This window comes from Mastomys coucha, unplaced genomic scaffold (genome assembly GCF_008632895.1).
Source record: "Mastomys coucha isolate ucsf_1 unplaced genomic scaffold, UCSF_Mcou_1 pScaffold18, whole genome shotgun sequence".
NCBI classification, from domain to species: Eukaryota; Metazoa; Chordata; class Mammalia; order Rodentia; family Muridae; genus Mastomys; species Mastomys coucha.
Window position 1 is genome coordinate 58572493 of NW_022196900.1, and position 17020 is coordinate 58589512.

General features: G+C 41.6%; 1 protein-coding gene across 1 annotated transcript in view; it reads left to right on the forward strand.

Annotated features, from left to right (window-relative positions):
• The window catches only part of Atg4c (autophagy related 4C cysteine peptidase), a 73187-nt gene extending 68375 nt beyond the window's left edge, over positions 1-4812 (forward strand). Inside the window, exon 11 of the mRNA XM_031377921.1 lies at positions 4219-4812. Within this exon, the coding sequence (XP_031233781.1) occupies positions 4219-4584 (366 nt within the window). The 3' untranslated portion in view covers positions 4585-4812. The remainder of the gene's footprint in view (positions 1-4218) is intronic.
• The last annotated feature ends 12208 nt before the right edge of the window (positions 4813-17020 follow it).

The window sequence follows — 17020 nt, forward strand, 5'->3', positions numbered from 1 at the left end:
TTTTTTTTTTTTTTTTTTTTTTACATGCTCATGTACTTCATTTCTTTTGTGATTCGATGATATTCCCGTAGATTGATAAATCACATTTTGCTTATTCATGAATTGATTGACATTTGTATTATTTATACTTTCTGTCCTCTATGAGTACAGTGTGGCAGCCAGCCATGTCCACAATTTTATGTGGGCGTATATTTTGATTCTCCTGGGCATGTGCTTAGGAGTTGCAATTGCTAATAATGTGGGGAAATTTGTGTTTAACTCTTTGAAGAACTACCAAAATGTTTTCCGGGGTAGGTACAGCCATGTTGGAAGTAGGATCCCTACCGTACCCTCCTGGATGTTTCCAGTTACTAACAGTGTTGGGCATCTTGCCGTGTGCTTTTCAGTTCTCATACGCCACAGAGGAAATTCAGGTTGATTGCTCACTTCTAAGTTGGGTCATTTGTCATTGTGTCACTGAGTGGTAAGGGTTCTTTCCATGTCCTGGGTCTAAGTTATTTACCAGTTGTATGATTTCTGGACTTTTCCTCTCAATCTGTGGGTTGTCTTATTTTCGTGATAAAGGTTTCTATCCATGGTCACTTGGCCCCATTGCTTTGGGTCCTGTGGCAGAGGACCAAATGGAGGGAGGGCACGGTGGAGGAAGAAGAGGAAGTAGTTCCAGTTTGAATCCAAGTCTAACTTCTATGTGTTCTGTGTAACCTCGGTCGGTGCCATTGGGGTCATATTTGAGAAACCATTTCTTAGTTTGTGATAAGAAGAGTGGTTTTATAATTTTATTTCTTCCATTGTATTCATCTTGAGCTGATTTTTGTGCATGCTATGACATAGACATCTGGATCCATCCTTGTGGCTCCAGCTGTGGAGGTGTGTGAACACCACTGGTGCCGGGACTCTTCCTTTACTCTGCTGAACCGTGTTTGCATTGGTATCGAAACTCAGCTGTCCGTGAATCTAAGGATTTGGTTCTGGACCCTCAGTGGGATGTCAGGGGAAGGGCTTCGTTGGATGTCTCGAAGAAGGCCCAGAAGGAAGAACGGGATGGGACTCAGGACTGAGGCTTAGGCTTCACACTTTATCCATGAAAATTTAAAGCTGGAAGATGCTTCAAGCCCTTCTCTATGGTTTTACCTAGGTATAAGTCTGCTTACTGAATATATATAGGGCCGAGGAAGAACAGGCCACTAAATGCATTTCATTCTTAATGCGATGAACTTCTGAATAGTCCCCAGGGACCTGTGGACTCGGATGGAGAAGCTTGCGTCTCTATTTCCATTAACATGAAATTTAAACATAAAGTTTATTTGATTTTTATTTTGTGAATTTCTTTATTAGGAATGTCAGAAGCAAAGTACAGTGTTATCAGCCATACATATAACCTTGTCATGGATGGGCATCCAATGTTTTCATATGATAGTTAATGCAGAGGTGTGAAATAATTACATATCTTTGAAATAAAGGTAGGGCTGTTACTCAGATTTATTGTTGTGTTGAGAAAGAAGCGGATATTTTTTACTGTATGTCACACTTTAAAAATACTGAGTAACTTTACTTTAAGCACACATTTATTTTCATTTGAACTTAAGTGTTTTCTGGGGCATCCCATAGGTTTTTACCACACTTGCAAAGGATTAAGTGTAAGGAACTTTTGAGAGCTTGAAGCCATTGGAAGTGTCAGTCAGGAAGAGCAGAATTGAGGGTGGTGTGCAGAACTGGGGGTGTGGGGGTGGTCGGGTGTCATGAGCTCTATAGGAAAGGGCACAGAGTGTTGGTGGAGCTGGTGTCTGGAAATGGATGTGGAAGTTGTGCTCACCAGAGGAACTTAGTGCTAGGAGGAATCTGTGGGATATGTTTGGGAAGGACTTAGTATCCTCAGACAAAGGAAAAGTTGGAATCCACCTGAAGAGATAGAGTGCGAAGGACTGCAGCCAGGATGCACCATTTGCCGCGCACCACGTGTTATAAAACACACATCCTTTTTGTTCTTCTCAAATCCCCTGGGATGCAGATCTCTTCATCATCTCTACTTTTATTGATGAATACAAAACATTGGGCCTCATCTAGTGCCTGTTCTTTTGCAGACCTGGGATTTAAACTTTCCCGATTCTACCGCTGAGTCTAGGTGTCCCCACACCATATTGACTTAGATGTTCCAAAGATAGGAGGGGAGATCTAGAGAGAGTGGTACATGGGTGATCGAGGAGGACTGGGCAGATGGGGAGAAGAGAACATGGTGGTGGAGAACAGTGTTGGGCCTAAGCTTGGGAGAATCCTGGGTTAAAGGCCGGGCCGTGTGAATAGTAGGCTGGGCTGGGTGGGAGGGGTGAGGTGCTCTTGAGAGAACTGTTTCTTTCTAGGGAGCAGTGAGAATCCAGTGTCTGTTTTGGGAAAGTGATTGCAGGCTAAGGAGGAGGTTTGTATTATATGTTCCTTTCTCTCTCCCCTTCTCCATGGCCCATCTTGCCCACCCTGAGGTAAGGACCTGATCCTAGCAGGAATCACATTTGTGCTTTTTCGTCTGTGGCTGGCTCTTAGACCCCACTTTTCCAGACACTGTGAATGGGAAAGAGTGAGGAAACACCCGGTGTCACAAAACAGACCCAGGGCTTTGCAAAATATAGCAAGTTCATGTCTGCTAATATGTTAAGCCATTTGGCCTTCCTAGTCTAAGTAGCAATTTGTTGTTTTCATGCTAATACAAATTCTTGTATTAATAGGAGCATGGCCCTGGGTTTCTTCATCCGCCTGGGAAAAAATTGCTTGTTTGATGGTAAACAAAGAACAGAAGAACCAATTCACTGTCCTCGTTTAAAAAAAGACGCTATGAAGCAATAGCGGAGTCATTTTAATTGTGGCTGTCTAACACTTGCAATGAGTAAGATCGCTTGTGTTCTGTTTTTAGGAAATGAAGTATTGAAAGTACATAGTACATTAGAAATGCAAAACATGACCACATGTTCTCAGAATTTTGTCAGTGTTACATGAAAGAGCACTTGTGTTGGGATGCCCAGCTCTGAGGGTATTCTCTGTTTCAGCCTGTATTTACAGAGATGTATGAATATTTGATTAATGAGTCATGTTCTCTGGAGAAATTTAATAACTGTGTTGCCATACAAAGCCAGGCCCTTTGCTGTTAACACAGATGCCGAGAGTGTCATCAACACTGAGGCCCCTTCTGAGTGGAACATATTCTGTGGGGTGAATTCCTCGCTTTAAAGAAAAGAATCTTTGAGAGGCATTCTGTTATCTGTTTTGAACTTTGTTCAATTCATAGGCTAAGGTTTGTAAAGATTTTTCCAGTGAATACAAGCAGTGCTAGGAAAACTTCGAAATGATGTTTGTATTTTAATGATTACTTTCTCCAGGAATTAGTTGTAAAAATCACTAATAAATTAAAAAAAATTTCTCTTCAGGATTATCTATTAGAGTTCAGTTGAATTTTTGTCTTCATCTTTTAAAAAATATCCACAAGAAGAAGGGGTATAAAGAGGCACAGGTCTGATTTAGGTATGTAGATGCGATGTCTATATGAATGCCACATCATTAAGATAATGGAATGATTGTGGGGGCAATAATTGATGGCTAATTTATCCTTTCTCCATCCTTCACTCTCTCTCCCCCTCTCTTTTTGTTTTGTTTTAAATGGCTGTGGAGAAATCAATTGCAACTTTTAAAGTTTGGTAGGTGTTTTAGTGATGTTACCTCAGTTTAACTGCGCAAGTAACAGAGAGAAATGTCAAAAAAAGATAAATTCAGTGTGGGAGCCTTTGCTGGAAGCTGTAACCTCGGGTTAGAATTATCCATGCTATGCAGAATTTCCTGCGACACCTCTCCTTAGGGCCACAATGCATTATGGCAGACATGTAATGAAGCCGCTATAAAGTCTCTGGTAATTAAGGGGGATTTGACAGTAATTGCAACAGTGAATCAACTTAATTATTACCTGCTTCAAAGAGAGCTAACCTGATGTTATAATCTAACCTTTTCTACTTTTAAAATGGGAGATTAAACAAGTATATGTAGCATTTAAGAATTAAATGTGTTGAAATAGAGATTGTATTAATATACTTCTAATATACATTTTAATGCCTGTATACATAGCACGGTCTGAAGAACTAGCATTTGGCTCTCTGTGATCTATTAAAATTATTTGATATGCTCTGAAAATGGAGCCAAACTTTCATCTCTTATTCAAATCTGCTTCTTCCCAACCTACAGACAGACCTTGATGGCTCTGGTGACCCCACTCGCCACAAAATCAAGGATACATTCTTAACATTACAAGAAAAAGGAACTGAAGCTGTAATAATTTTTTGCATCTTGGTAGAGTGTCTTTTTAGAATCTCAAAAACCAACCAACCAACCAAAGAAACAAAAACACCCTCATCAAAGCCACAAGCTCACCAAAGGCGAAGATTTAGAACCATCTGGAAGATCTTGGGTCACTCAGTCCATCTAAGCTCAGAACAAGAGCAAGACACTCAAGTTTCAGCCCAGATTAGGCTAAGGAATGCTAATGCTGATGAATGGCCTCTGTGCACTTCTTATCTTGCTGCTTGCAGAAGTAGGAATGGGAAGAGATGACAAAGTCAGCACAGCTCCGATGTGGTCTTGCCATGTGCATGCTCTTAGCTACCGAGGAAATGCCCTTCATAGCAGTTTCATGTGTGTTTCAGCCTCCTCTCCATAAGTTTTCTCAATGCTTCCCCCTTCCCCAAGCCCGATCATCTTACACCTGTATCTTCATTGGTCTTAACTCTGCTAATAGCCATGGAGACTATGGTGCTAGCAATTAAAATTATATAAAGTCTACTCTATGGTAGTTTTATTTTGGAGCGTGGGTGTTTTTGTTTGGTTTTGTGTTGCTGTATGAAGAGAGCAACTGAACTGACTCCTTTGGCTGGTGATGATTTGCCAGACACAAGTTAAGAGCTGGAGCAGGATCACCCTTACTGGATGTCCACAACACCATAGGTGTCATTACATGGAAGTGACCCCGAGGTAAGTCTGCAGCATGGGCTGCAGTGCTTGGCTGGCCAGGGTTACCAGCCTTTGATCATAGATCTTCTGGGGTGTTCCAAAATCAACTTGAAAAAATTCCTTGAAAAAAGCATGAGATGATGTGTTATTAACCTTGTTTTCTGATAATGCTTGATCCCACTGACCACACTTTTTCTCAATGTGAGAGGCAAATGTTTGTTATAATGGAATAACCAATGGAATTACCATAATGGAATGTATGGTAAAGAATGGAATAACAAATGAAGAACTTTAGTCATGTGAATTCTGAGGGTCTTTTGCTTTGTTTTTGTTTTTTTTTTTTTTGTGTTGTTTTGTGTTTTGTTTTTGTCACTGACTGACCTGCAGCAAGTTGTCTAGACCCTCTCTTGGTTTTCCTCCTTACCAAACTGAATTACAACATCTCCACAGGTCTCTTACAGCCCAAGGTCTTTGGTTCTGTAAGAAAGCTCTTTATAAGGCCTATTACCAAGATAATAGCTTTGCCAAGCCCAGCTTCCAAAGCTGCCTTCTTTCCAAGTCTCTTGTCCCATGTGGGACATGGATGTCTTAGTTCATGCTCATAAGATTGAACTTGCTGTCAGCCCCTGTGTAGTGGTAGGTACAGTCCCCATCACCTGGCCCCCGTTTGGGTGCCTTTATTGCCTGTCAGTAGTGAGCAGAGGGGGGTAAAAAGATACAAAGCTCAAACCAAGTGATTTCTGTGAAATAAACAGGATAACACTATTAAATAGTGTAGAGACATTGGCTAGAATAACAACAGGCTTTCTTTAGACATCATGTACGTGCCTGAGGAAAAAAAATAAATCACACAGACAGGGTTCCTGTTCTGCTGAGGCCCACATCCCAATTATTTAATTTTATAGTTTATTACATAATTGTTTAATCTGTTCTGTTCCTGCTGTTCTGGGCCAGACTGAGTGTTTACCCTATGCACTTTGCGTACATTTTGTCATGTTACGCTGTCTATGCTTTCCAAGGAAGAACATGGAGGCTTAGGTTAAGAAGACTGCCCAAGAATACCTGGCCAGTGAATAACATATGCAGGATTCAGTCCCACATTTGGTGACTCTACCGGTGGCTGAAACTACCAGGTGTGAGGTTTTCTGGAATCAGTGAGCCACATCATCCCTTTCCTAGATACAGGTGAATGTTTTCAGTGTTCTGCTGAGATACTCTGAAGTTCAGAGTCACTTGCCGTGTAAGCATCTTCAGTGTCAGACATAACATGGGAACAAGTGGGCTTGCAGCTGTCCCCTTTTCTCAGTTCCTCTCGGGGCTTTCCCACGAGCAAAGTGTGGACTAACTTGCCATGAACTCTCGGAGACCTCACGAGAAAGACAAGTGGTCATAGTTCTTGGAGCCTCTTGTAGCACAGTGGAGTAAAAAGGGCCATGGCTGTGCTTTCTCGAAGGAAGTGTCTTACACAATCATCGTGGTTTTTGAATATTAAATTATTAGAGCTAAAATATTAGATTAAGGATATATTCATTTCCGCCTTTGGGCATTAGAGAAGGAATTTTGGATTAGTACCAAGGTGATCGCAATAAGGGATGAATTAGGGCAGCCTCAAACACAATGGCATGCCTCTGAGAGGTGGCAGAGCTTTAAAGGACTTTTAAAAATTATTCAACCCAATCAGTCCCTAATGGTATAATTATTCTTGTTGAAGTTATGCACCTGTTTATGACAGGGTTGCTCTGTTGGTCTAATTTGACCCATGTAGCTCACAGAAAACTTATCTTAATGAGTGTAGACTTTGGAGCTGGAGAGATGGCCCAGCTGTTAAGAACACATTGCTGTTCTTGCAGAGGACATGGGTTTGGTTCCCACACCTACGGTGGCTCATAACCATCCGTAACTCTACTTCCAGGGAATCCAATGCCATCTCCTAGCTTCTGTGGGCATCAGGTATGCCCCTGGTACATGCATATGTGTAGGTAATACAATACAAATAAAATAATAAATCTTTAAAAAAATGGTTTAGTTTTCCACCTCTACTTTCCTTCACTGTCACGTACCATATACCTGACAAGGCTTCTCACCACACCTTCTCACACAAGTATCAGAATCAAGTGATTCCTGGCCCTAGAAACAAAAGCAAACTTGTCCTATTCCTTAATGGATTCCAATGAAAACTGGTGACAAAATCAGATACAAGTCCCTGTGAAGATACAAGTGTCTGTGAAGACACTGGGGAGAATGAAGTTGGGTCTGTAAGGATTCACTCATGGCAAGTCTGAAGGTTTATAATCATGATCATCGATCAATCTACTAGATGGAGTTCAACATTTTTAACCTGGACATTTGGTCATGTTTAAATTGGGTGTGTGGTTTGCCCAGTAATAAAATGTTGAACCTTTCAAAAGAACAGCAAGAAGAACAATTTAGTTTTTGTTTGACAATTTTAATATTATCAGCACAAATAGCCACCTGTTTGCTGGCATCTTAGAAAAAGGCTTAAGTAAACTAACTGGGTCATTGGTTGATTTTTCAAGTCCACACTCCTAAGAGCAGATGGTATTGTTTCAGAAACTGCTTTGCCTTGGTATCCAGTTGGAACATTGATGTAGAGTTGGGGAGTTGATACTGCATGGAGGATAGTGAGCCAATAGAAGAATTAACTTAAGCATCTTTTCAAAAACATTCCTGCTCTCCTCCTGGCCAATTTATGTCTTGACTCCCATCTCTTGTTGGGTTCCTATTTCAAGAGGCATAGGAGTGTGGGTGTCAGTTCCAGCTACCATGCTTTTAAAATGATGAGGAGTTTGAGAAAGAACGGAAGTTTCAGTTATTGATTGCAGTGAAACAAACCTCCCCTAAACTTACTATCTCCCCTTCCCATCTCTAATATCCATGTTACAGTGTTAGGACATCTGTATTTTTGGAATAAGTCAAAATGAAGTATAATATTGCATAATTTCTGAACACATTAGTTATTCCCTGTAAACATCAGAGGCATTGTGTGAGAAATGTCAAAATCTGTGACTCTCTAGCTCTATGCATCCTTACAAATGTACTCTAGAAGTTCCTCCTCTTCATGATTCTGTGGTCTGGGTAGGCTCAATCATGAGTTTCCTCTACTGTGCTGTGGTCACGCAGCCAGCTGTCTTCCTTGGAGGGTGGGGGTGCTGTCATTCAGGAGCCTTTCCAAGTGACCTCCCTTTAGTAGTCCTCCTAAATGTTTCCTCAGCATAACAGTTGACTCTGAAAAATGCCAAACCAGTAGCTTCCAGGCCTTTTAAAGGTTTGGCGTAGGATACGCATAATGCCTCTTTTGCTGTAAAACAGTTTGGGAAAACAATTCTAAAGGCCAGCCTTGACTCAGGTGTAAGGGAAGGGATAGCATTTGCTGTCAGGAGGAGTGGCCATCTTCAATCTTCTGCAATCTTGATGTTCAGGGATCTTAATGTTTCTTTTACAACATTTTAGCTTTGTTGACTCTTCGGTGTCCACATAGAACTCTCAACAAATGCCACTATCTCTTTAGCATAAGCAAGAGTGTTTTTCCTTAGTTTCCCTTAAAGTCTCAGATGTACATTACTCAGAAAAACCACTTGTATTATGACTTCATGAAGCCTCCATTTTAGAGATTACAGAGGATTCCTAATTGCCTGTGTTAGAGCTGGGGTACAGGTTCCCGCCTCTTTTCCTTTTAGGTGTGTAAAAATGACTTTCAGGTCCTAGGAAATTTAAATTTCAGTATAAAAAGAAACATGAGCACATGATTGTTCCAGAAAAAGAATTTTGGCTGGGACTTTAGGTGGGCGATTTTGTTCTACAAAAAGTCCCTATCCATTTTCTCCTTGGCTGCTTAATTCTCATTTCTCTATTAGAGTCTGAATTTAGAGAGTCATCTCCGACTAGGTCCTGCTCTGCCAAAACAACAGAAAATGCCAAGCTGCTGGAGCCATGGTGGCCAATTTGACATGGAAGCATTATAAAAACAGGACTGAGAGATCAGCTTTGAATTCCCTAAACTTTTTTTTTTTTGAAATACTTACAAAGGTTTTACACACAGGCACCATGCCGGCTTTTCTCTGCGAATGCAGTCCTTGCCCAGCCAGCCAAGCCTCCTGCCGAAAGCAGCAGACAATGGTGGGAACGGCATTATGGGGTGGATTGCGCTGTAAAGACAGCCATGTGATTCTGAATTCCTCTTTCCCTGAAGGCAGCAGAAGAATCACCAAGAGGCGCCCGGCCCCTCTCAAATGAGATCCAGCAGTTCATCATGTCAGACTCCGCCATGAAGGGTTAAGACTATGGGGCTTCTGACTGTCAGGAGCAAGGATTTCATGTTGGGGCCCCTCAGGTCATATGGAGGAAGCCTAAAAAGTTCATCCTGCCGTTCCATTGTCTGGCATCTCGTCTCCAGTTACTACCTCAATGTCCTCTTGACCAGCCTTGTAACCAAAATCATGTTTATGTTCAAGAAATTAGCATCCAGAGACTTCCCTTCTCCAGCTCCTATTCAAATAAGTTTACTAACAGAAATATAAAAGGATTGGCTTGTTTTAACATGGAAATCTTAATGCATGTCTAAGTTTGTAGATATTATATTCATTCTATGAAGAGAATTTGAAATTATTTCTACAGAGTATAAATTTACTGTAGGGGCAGAATTATGAAGGAAAAAACACATAAGCAGTTCTTCAGTGGAGTTACAATGTTGAGATTCTGTTCATAGCTCCTATCTATAGTCTCCTTCCAGGCTCAGTTCAGATTTTGCACACAGCAATTGTTTCACTGTAGAAGTCTTTTGTGTCTTTTTTCTGGAACTGCTACATTGTCTATAAATATTTAGGGATAACCCCTGATTGGGTTGTATTTACCCCTGTAGTTCTGTATTACAAATGCATCTGCTGAAATGAAAAGTGGCCACATTTTCACTAGTGCTTAATTAAATGCCAAAATTTATCTACATTAACAACAAAGTCGTGAAATTTATTGATCAATTCACATGATATAAGTTGACAAATGGCTTAAGCAATTTCCATAATTTTCTACACGTGTTAAAATTTGTAATGAAAAAGAACACTATATTCACATTAAATGAGAGCTGAGAAGGAGGCTTTGTCCCAGGGCCAGTGCCCTGGAGCAGTAGACGTTGTCTGCCTGCCCTGTCCAGGCTTGCTGTTTGAGCTGTGTACAGATGGGGCTCTGACAGACCTACAGCTGTTCTCCTAATTGTCCATTAAGCGTTCTATTGATTCTCTGATTCAAAGTACATGTCTTTCAGCTCAAGCTATCCTGTGAAGTGGCAGACACATTCCTTGTAGAATGACAGAGCCGCTCGAAAGCTAAAAATGTGCTCTGCCAGTTTCAATTGAGGGTGCTGCTTTGAAAGAGAAGGCTTGGTTAAAGGCACTCTGTGATCGAGGGTTAGGCTGTATTTTCTAAACTTTTAGCATCAATCAATTAAAGTAGCAGCAGCCTAGAGAGTTTTTAATTCCTGGTTAAGGGTGTACAGATTACACCTGGCCGATACAGGTTAGGGCGAAGGGATCAGTCTCAGCAACAGATCAGATGGCTGGACTGTCTGCAGATGCTTTCCCGCCTGCAACCTGACATGCACAGTCATTTTCATTTCTCCCGAAAGTTCGATTTTAACATTTAAAAATTGAGATCATCTGCAATCCTACGTTATGCCAATCAGAAGCACGTTCAGAATCGGCTCTCTTTAATCCGGAAAGTAAGAGATAAGATGCATATCTGTTGCAAGTCTCATAAATCTTCAGAGGAACAAGGGGTCCTAGATAAAAGTTGGGAGTTTCTTTAGGTCTGGAAGGGGTCCTTTGACATATCACTTCCGGTCCACAGTGATGCAATCAGTTTAGCACTTGATCTCATTTTGCCCAGCTGTGCCTCTGCCTCAAGCCATGAGCCGCTCTCTTTAGAGTTTATCAGTTGTATAGCCCTACGGATCAGTTTTTAGGACTGAAACAAAGCTTGTATCTCCTCTCCCGCTCCGCCCCCGCTCCCTCCTCCACCTCTAGCCTGTGGTTTAGGTTGCTCTGAATAGTATTTGCTTCCCTTTTTTGGGGGTTGGGGGTTGAGATAGGGTTTCTCTGTGTAGCCCTGGCTGTCCTGGAACTCACTCTGTTAGACCAGGCTGGCCTCAAACTCAGAAATCCGCCTGCCTCTGCCTCCCAAGTGCTGGCAAGCATTTGCTTTCTTAATGACAGTACACAGCCTAATGTTTTTTATCATCTGGGTTTAGTTTTTAATTACTGGATAACACAACATTCTGTTGGAAACAGTCTTGTTACCTAGTGATCTTTCATCTGTAAATGAGATGAACAAACAATGTGTGTTGCTGCCTGTGTCTCATTAATTTAATTAGGAGCAGCCCCCATGGCCTTCATTATTGTTGAGGTCCTCTGGTGTGATTTTTAACTATTGAATACGTTTTGACATTTAGCTAAAATTTAAAAAGGGGAAAAAGATTATCAAACACATCTGTGTGTTTTAAGTACTAAGAATATCTAAGTGTGTAAAAATGAGGAACAGAGACAAACAGGAAGGGAAATCACTTTAAAGGAAGAATTTGCCAAAAGCTATGTCTCAAAAATTCCTTCATCATATGCCACGTTCTCATCTGTTCATGTTCTCCCAAGAGCCTCTCTTGAGCAAATGTCTGCCTTTCTTCTCCACTTGTTTTTGTTGTGTAGAGGAGCACAGTCCTTTTGCACAGTGCCATCTGAAGTGTGGCTTCTGTGACCCTGGCCATCTCCGTCCTGAATCCCTGATCTGCAGCATCAGAAGCTAGCCGTGAGCTGTCTGTAGAGAACTAACCAAGCAGGGGCTTAGAATGTTGGTGAGTTCAGTGTTTTCACAGTTAACATCTTTAGGGTTTAGAAGTAGAAGTTTCTCAGTCTATTTGCCTTCAAAACATTTGTTTTAAAATGTAAAAAAAAGTATGTGAACAAATGAGATATCATGACTTGTACTACAGAATCTAATCCCAGTGCAGGAATTTATGGATTTGGGGAATGTGGACACTTCAACCTAAAGCCCCCGTTCCCTCACTGAAGGATGATAAATTCTCTCTATCTGCTTTTCCCTCGGAAAACAAGAGAAAAATCCATTTTGAGCACGGTAATATAGTATATATTGATACCTGCAAAACATTATGTGAATCTACTTAGACTCCGGCACTTTCAATTACACTGTTAGCCAGTTTTTAAAGAAGATTTTTAGAAGCTTTCAACTGTAGACTTTTGTCTTGTTGAATGAACTTCAGCTACACTAAATTTTAAGTAAATTTGTGATGACTGAGCAATATACATTGGCTGAGCTAGAATCCAATAACCCACAGGACAAATTAATTTTCAACAAAAAGGGCAGAAACCTCAAGTGCCATGAGTATATGGAGTCTCATTCTTTCTCTCTGGAGCCATTTTTTGCAAATCACTACAGCTATTCATAATCTAAATCAGTCTCCTTTAGCAGCAGAAAGATCTTTTCTCATGACAAAACAGAGGATGACATTCATTACTGCTAACTTGCGTAAGCTACCTTAAATTTATTGGTGCTTCTCCACTTACCTGGGTAAGAATTCCTTTGTCTCCTGCTATAGGGAAATTTAAGCTCCACTACTTAAAAATATCAATTGTCACTTTTATCAGAACTTTTGGCAGTTTACTTTATTTTAGAAGTAAAACTGGTGGTTAAGGTTTTTAGGACTTCCAATGGGCGTTGTTTCAATCATATTTAATGGGTGTCTAGGATAGTAATATGATTATGTTTAAGTTCTGTGCTGTACAAAAAAAAATCCACATTTTCATCCATGTACTGCTGGGGAGGTACTGGGGAAGCTAGCCTTTCCGTAGTGGATGTGGCATTGCCTGCCAGCCGTGGGCAGACTATTAACCACCCAGGTCTGTGCACTTGTTGTATTCAAAGGTTGATTAAGGGGAAAGAGGGTTTATCAGATGGAACTTTTAAATGTTCCATAAACTACCAAAGCCTTTCCATCCATCAGTGGGACACAGTCTCATGTATGCGTATGCTCTCAGTCTCCTGATGGAGTCTTTCTTTTGTGGATCAGCATTCTTTCCAGGTTTTAAAAAACTGGCCTAGAAGGCTGTCTGAGGAATCATGTTATTACATCATCAGGGCTATGCTTTTGTTTTTTAGGTATGCTCCAACCCCCACTTACCTATTCTGGGTAAAAAGGAACAAGGAGAAACTGAATATACATACACGCAGTGATAAATTGGTTGGTTTGTGTCTTAACAGGCAGATCTGTGGCACAGTGGAACAATGAGAAGAACAAAATGTTATTTGTGGTAAAATGTGATGTGTGAGACAGTGTGTCATGACACAGAGTTGACATGAGCCCCAGATGAGCCCCAAGTAGACAATAAGATCTTGCCAGGCAGTGGTGGCATACACCTTTAATCCCAGCACTCAGGAGACAGGTGCAGGTGGATCTCTGTGAGTTTGAGGCCAGCCTAGTAGTGATCTATGGGGCTAGTTACAGGAAAGCCAGTTTCAGAGAAACTTGGCTTAAAAAAAAAGACAAACGAAAGACAAATATTTATTTTAGGACTTAAAACACAATTTCTTAATATTTGAAGGAACAGTAGTGTAAGATAGGCAGATCCCAAAAGAATCCTCCTGACACCTTTTCTTTTCCCCTGTGACCACCTGGCACATGGCTAATGTCTGAACTCCCATTTTCACTTTTGCTATTAGTCATCATTTATCATAGATAGTGATGTTGAGGTGAACTTGGCCATGACCTGGAACAAAAGGAGAACTGAGTAGAACCATAATGTTGTGACCTACAAGTTGCAAAGAACTCATATTTTTTAGTTATTTTGACTTTGGGAATTGTAAAATAGTTGGGGTTTAGGAGAATTGAAAAAAGAAAGCTAGGGATTTCTCTTTCTTTCTTTCTTCTTTTTTTTTTTTTTTTTTTTTTTTTTTTTTTTTTTTTTTTTTTTTTTTGTTTTTTTTTTCAAGACAGGATTTCTCTGTGTAGCCCTGGCTGTCCTGGAACTCACTCTGTAGACCAGGCTGGCCTCGAACTCAGAAATCCACCTGCCTCTGCATCCCAAGTGCTGGGATTAAAGGCGTGTGCCACCACCACCCAGCTCTTTTCTTTTTTTAAATAATAGAGTTTCATAAGAAAGCCAAGATCACTCAGAACCTAATCTCTGCTGTAACTCTATGTAACAAAAGATTGCCAGCTTTGGTCAGAATGTTCTAAGTTAGTGATTGAGCTATAGAATGAAAGTTAAAGCAAGCGCCCACATTCTAGCAAACACTGAGATCATAAAATCTCAGCCCCTGTCGTAACACCATGTAACTAGAGCTGAGTTTGCCCACTAAATTTCATAGAGAGGCAGACCTCAGGCATGGCTACCTGCAGAAGGGCTGTTCCGAGCAAGGCCTTGAAGTAAAGTCACTAACACCTGGAAGCTTTGAGATTTGCTCTCGTTTTGAGGCAAAGTCTCTCTATGTAGCCTTGGCTGGCCTGGAACTCACTTGGCAGACCAGGCTGGTCTTGAATTCATAGAGATTCACCTGCTTCTGCTTCTTGAGTGTTGGGATTGAAGGAGTGTTGGGATCATGCCCGGCTCACCTGAAAGTTTTTAACATCTAGAGTCAGCTGGTTGACTATGTTACTAACTAGGTAATGTTCCCTCCAAGGATAGAGTTGATTTCAACAATTCTCCGTTTCTTTCCCTGGAGTTAGTCACATTTCCACCTGGGAAGTGGGTTCCCATCTTTGCTGATGTTTTGTTTAGGTTTGGTATTCTTCTGATCCCCCCCTCTAAAGAACAGTTCTGTACTCCCCCAAATCTAAGTATTTCTTTAAAATCAGAGTTGTTGAGGATGCTGTTTCCTTACGTGGGCGCAGTGAACTATACCGTTCTCTAACACTAAGGGAGGAAACCGTATCTTTTTCTTGGGTGTGAGATGGCCTCATTCTAGGCCAGGCTGGTCTGGAGCTTGCTGTATATAGCCTGTGACAGACACACAGACATGAACTCAGAATCCTCTTTCCTCAGCTTCCTAATGCTGGCTGGCGTTAAAGTGCATGCCATCATACCCAGCTTAAAATTACTGAATAGGTAAGAGGACTTAATAGAACATAGATTTTTTTTTTCCTGCCAGGAGATAAATGGCCACATTGAACCTGCATATTAGATATTTGTTCAGGACAAAACCCTGAGCCCATGTCCACAGGACAGAGCTGCATTCTAACTCCGGCTGGCTCATGGTAGAGTGCACTTGTATCCTGGCGTCAATTATAGCACAGTCCACACAACTGAGCCACTCGCTCACACCATTCGCCGTAAGCAACCATAAATCCTATAAGAACAGAATTTGAAAGTATGTCTTGTAGCCAGTTGTACAGCAGACTGTGCGGAGAACAGGGATGGATAGAGTTCTGGTATAATAGGTTAGAAACATCCCAGGGTTTCTCCTGACAACCGGCCAACTTTCTGTAAAAGGTTTCTTCTGTTTTTTCTTATCTTCCCAGGCAAGGTGTACTTCTGAATTGTACAACCCTGCCAGGCATGTCCTTGCTGTGTGGTCTGTGCTGATACTCCTCTTCTTGGACGTCTCCCTTCCATCTATAGAAAGTAGTCTGTCTGTATTAGTCATGGAGGCTTGTTGGGAATCCTAAGTAAGACCCTGCTCTTAGTATCAACCTGCTTCTCATGTCTCTATGTAGATTAAGTGCAATGACCATTTCTTAGTTTTTGTTTTTTGTTTTGTTTTTCACTTGACCCACCGGGGCTGCGTTGCTTCATCCCTGCTCCATCTAAGCTCCCTGGCTTGAGCTACCCCCATTCTTGGCTTTTCTCTGCAGGTTCACTTTCTCTTCCACTCTGTAGACACAAAATGCTCTGGATTTCTCACTTAGGTTTTTCTTTCCTCATTGTGTTAATCCTCCGTGATGATTTCACCCAGGCTTGCAGCTTTGAAGATCTTCTTTCCAGTAGCCACTCCCAAGGGAAGAATGCCAGCTCGCATGCTCCTTAGCACTGCTGGCTAGAGGCAGCAACCCCCCAGTTGCATACCTGATGGCATCTGGAGCTGAAGAATAGTGAGGACTTCTGATGATGGATAACTGCATTTCAGAAGAACTGAAATGCCGTGACAGAGCCATGTAGACAGTCGTAGAGGTGCCAAATAGAAAGGAGCAATGAACTCTGGAAGCTGGTGTGGGTTGTAGAGGGAGGAGCTCTTATTTTTAAAAGTAAAATTAAAAAAAAAAAAAAAAAGGAAAAAAGAAAAGATTATACCTAGACAAAACTATTATCTTAAAATACACAAATAGGATTCTCCCTCCAGCACCCCACTTTGTAGGATGGAGACTGAAGAAGGGGCAAAGACATTTGAGACAATGGGAAGAGTATTTGAAAAGAATGATGTAGCTGGAAGTGGTGGTGTACGTCTTTAGTCCCAGCACTCAGGAGGGAGAGGGAGGGGGGAGGCAGAGGGGGAAGGTAAGGAGGGAGGGAGAGGGAGAGGGTAAGGGGGAGAGAGAAGGAGGGGAAGGGAGAAGGGAGAGAGAGGGAGGCGCCCTAGCATACCACATGCAGAAAATTACTCATGATTTGGCATTGTAGAAGCACAACATGTACGTGTGTGTGTGTGTGTGTGTGTGTGTGTGTGTGTGTGTGTGTGTGTGTGTGTGTATGTGTGTGTGTTTGGCGGTGCATATGTGAGAAGGCTCTTGGGCTCTAGGGCTTTCTATGCATTGAGAACTGGTACTGTTTGAACATGGTCAGTTGGGGAGCTATTAAACAAGAAGTGTGGCTCTATAATGATTGTGCTTTCTGAAATGGCTGTGTCTGCCCTACACACAGTAACGTGGAGTGGACAGGTCTGTTAGGAAAGTGTGAGAAGAAGAGTCTGCGGGTGAGATGAAGGTAGCCTGCATTAGGCAAGGGATGCAGAGATGGAAATGAAGAAAGGGCTTCTGGAACAAACTCGAGGCTTCGGCAAAAGTAATCTGATTGATTACACCTGGGAG